We start from the raw sequence: 2071 nt of genomic DNA on the forward strand, positions 1-2071 counted from the left end.
ATATATATATATATATATTTGGATTGTGTTACTGTATTTTTTTTAAATTAAGTCCCATTTAGTTTTGAGTCAACCAGTTGTTCATGTTAACACCAGTAATAATCATTTTTACCATTTTAACTGCTCTCAGAGCTGCCTTAGATGAAATATAAAAGAGGTATTGGTGAAAATGTCTCCATGATTTCAAGTTAACAAAAATCACTTTCTCTTTGCTGCCCAGATGAGCCTCCCATGTCGGAGCTCGGTCACACCAACAGCATCTACAGCAGCCTGAGTGAGTCCTCCCCAGCCATGGGGGGCCGCCAAGGAGGCAACAACAACAACTCCTTCCCTCTGGAGCATGGCTTGCTTCCTTCCCAGGACCAGTTTCATGATATCCGGTCCAGCAGCCCCTACGGCCTCCCCCAATCACCCGGGTCACTTCATGCGCTCCCGAGACATCAGCCTCTCATCTCCAGCCTTGTCTACCCTGACTCAGGCCTTTCCATCATGACCCAGAGCGGTGGACCCGGTATCAACCCTGCTGTAAGGGGTTCCATAGGAGCAGCCAACGGGCCCAGCTCAGACCTGTCCACCGGCAGCAGCGGTGGGTACCCAGATTTTCCTGCTAGTCCTGCATCCTGGTTAGATGAGGTGGACCATGGACAGTTTTGATTGGTCCACAGAGACTCAAATCATTTACTTACTTTCTTTTCAGTGTCTTCTGTTGGGTTCAAGAAATACAACACAATTCCTCATTTCAAAACTAAAGGCCTACCACGAGTTTTTCTGTCGAAGCATCACATTTCTGATACCACTATAAGCTTTTTTTGAAACAGAAACCACAAACTCAGATTTGGACATTTGGTATGCAGACGGTTTTGTTGTTGGCATCTCGTTCCACTGCTCTTTTGTTAACCTCAGCATGTTCAGGTGATGAATCCAGTTCAACAGTTGGAGTCTTTAAATGTCTGGTTGTTGCCAAATGTCTATATATATATATAAATATAAATGGTTTATCATCGTGGAGACTTTATTTTTATACAAACCTCTTGTTGAACACACAGAAGAACCTGAGCATGAGGACTTTGTACATTGTTGAGCTGGGATTTAGGCGAATATGTAGATGTTGTCTTAAACGGTACCTTGGGGTCCAATTACTACTATGCATTTGTGTGTTCTCGGATGTATCTCATCTGTTTCGTTGTACTGCAAACCATCTCAAAGAAGAACCGCAGCAACAAGGGAAGAGGGCGAGGGGAGTGGTGTATATGTTTGTTTATGTGGAGAATGTTTTATGTATTATTTATTCCCTCTGGTAATGATTCATATTTAAATGGTAGGACTTTAATAAATTTGTCATCTAAATGAATATTGAGTTTAATGCTTTTTTGTTGTTGTTATTGTTGGTAGTGAAACACAAATGCACATTTTATGGGCTAAAAGGAGAAACATATGATCACTGTAGGGAGATTTCACGTCTGGGGAATGGTTGCAAACAAATATCTTACCTGTCGTAGATAGCTTTTTTAATCAAACTTTAAAGCTAACAGCTGGCAATGCAACATTAAACTGGATATTTTGTCTTTAAATAACTTGTATCTCACAAATTTCACAGCCCTTCATGCAAACCTTTTATAAAACTTAACACCAGGCAGCTCCAAAAGGTCTAACAGCTTCAAACTGTGATGGCATGATACAGACGTCTGGGACGGGTACATGGAACGATGTCAGGTTCTCACAGAGTGAGTGAACATTTCTTTTAGCTGCATTTTGTTAACTGGCATGACAGAAAAGAAATGGAGGAACATCTAAATGCTCAACATCAAACAAAGTGTAGGTTCAGAAGGATGCAGAATCGTAAAGTTCTGTTTGTTTTCCATCTGCTCTGCAGTCCCTGTGATTGTGCACGGCTGCCATGGATGTGAGCTGCCAGTATGGCAAAAAGTCACATCATAGAATATGTTTTTATGGCAAGCCCTTTGCATATTCATTCATTCTGCAATCAAGCACCATTTTACTGCACAAGCACTCATCTAGCTGAGAAAACTGAGTGTTTCACATTTTATTTGTTTTGTTAATTAAACATTAT

The 2071-nt window shown here is 41.0% G+C and overlaps 1 protein-coding gene across 1 annotated transcript; it reads left to right on the plus strand.

Annotated features, from left to right (window-relative positions):
* Window positions 1–220: 220 nt before the first annotated feature.
* LOC119429568 (LIM/homeobox protein Lhx3-like) lies at window positions 221–772 on the plus strand (the record flags this gene model as incomplete). Its single annotated transcript, XM_037697173.1, has 1 exon — window positions 221–772. A coding segment is annotated over one exon (434 nt), but the record flags the coding sequence as incomplete, so codon positions are not given.
* Between the last annotated feature and the right edge of the window lie 1299 nt (window positions 773–2071).

Source organism: Nematolebias whitei, unplaced genomic scaffold (assembly GCF_014905685.2).
Source record: "Nematolebias whitei isolate Nwh7 unplaced genomic scaffold, NemWhi1 Nwh_scaf_2817, whole genome shotgun sequence".
Taxonomy (NCBI): domain Eukaryota; kingdom Metazoa; phylum Chordata; class Actinopteri; order Cyprinodontiformes; family Rivulidae; genus Nematolebias; species Nematolebias whitei.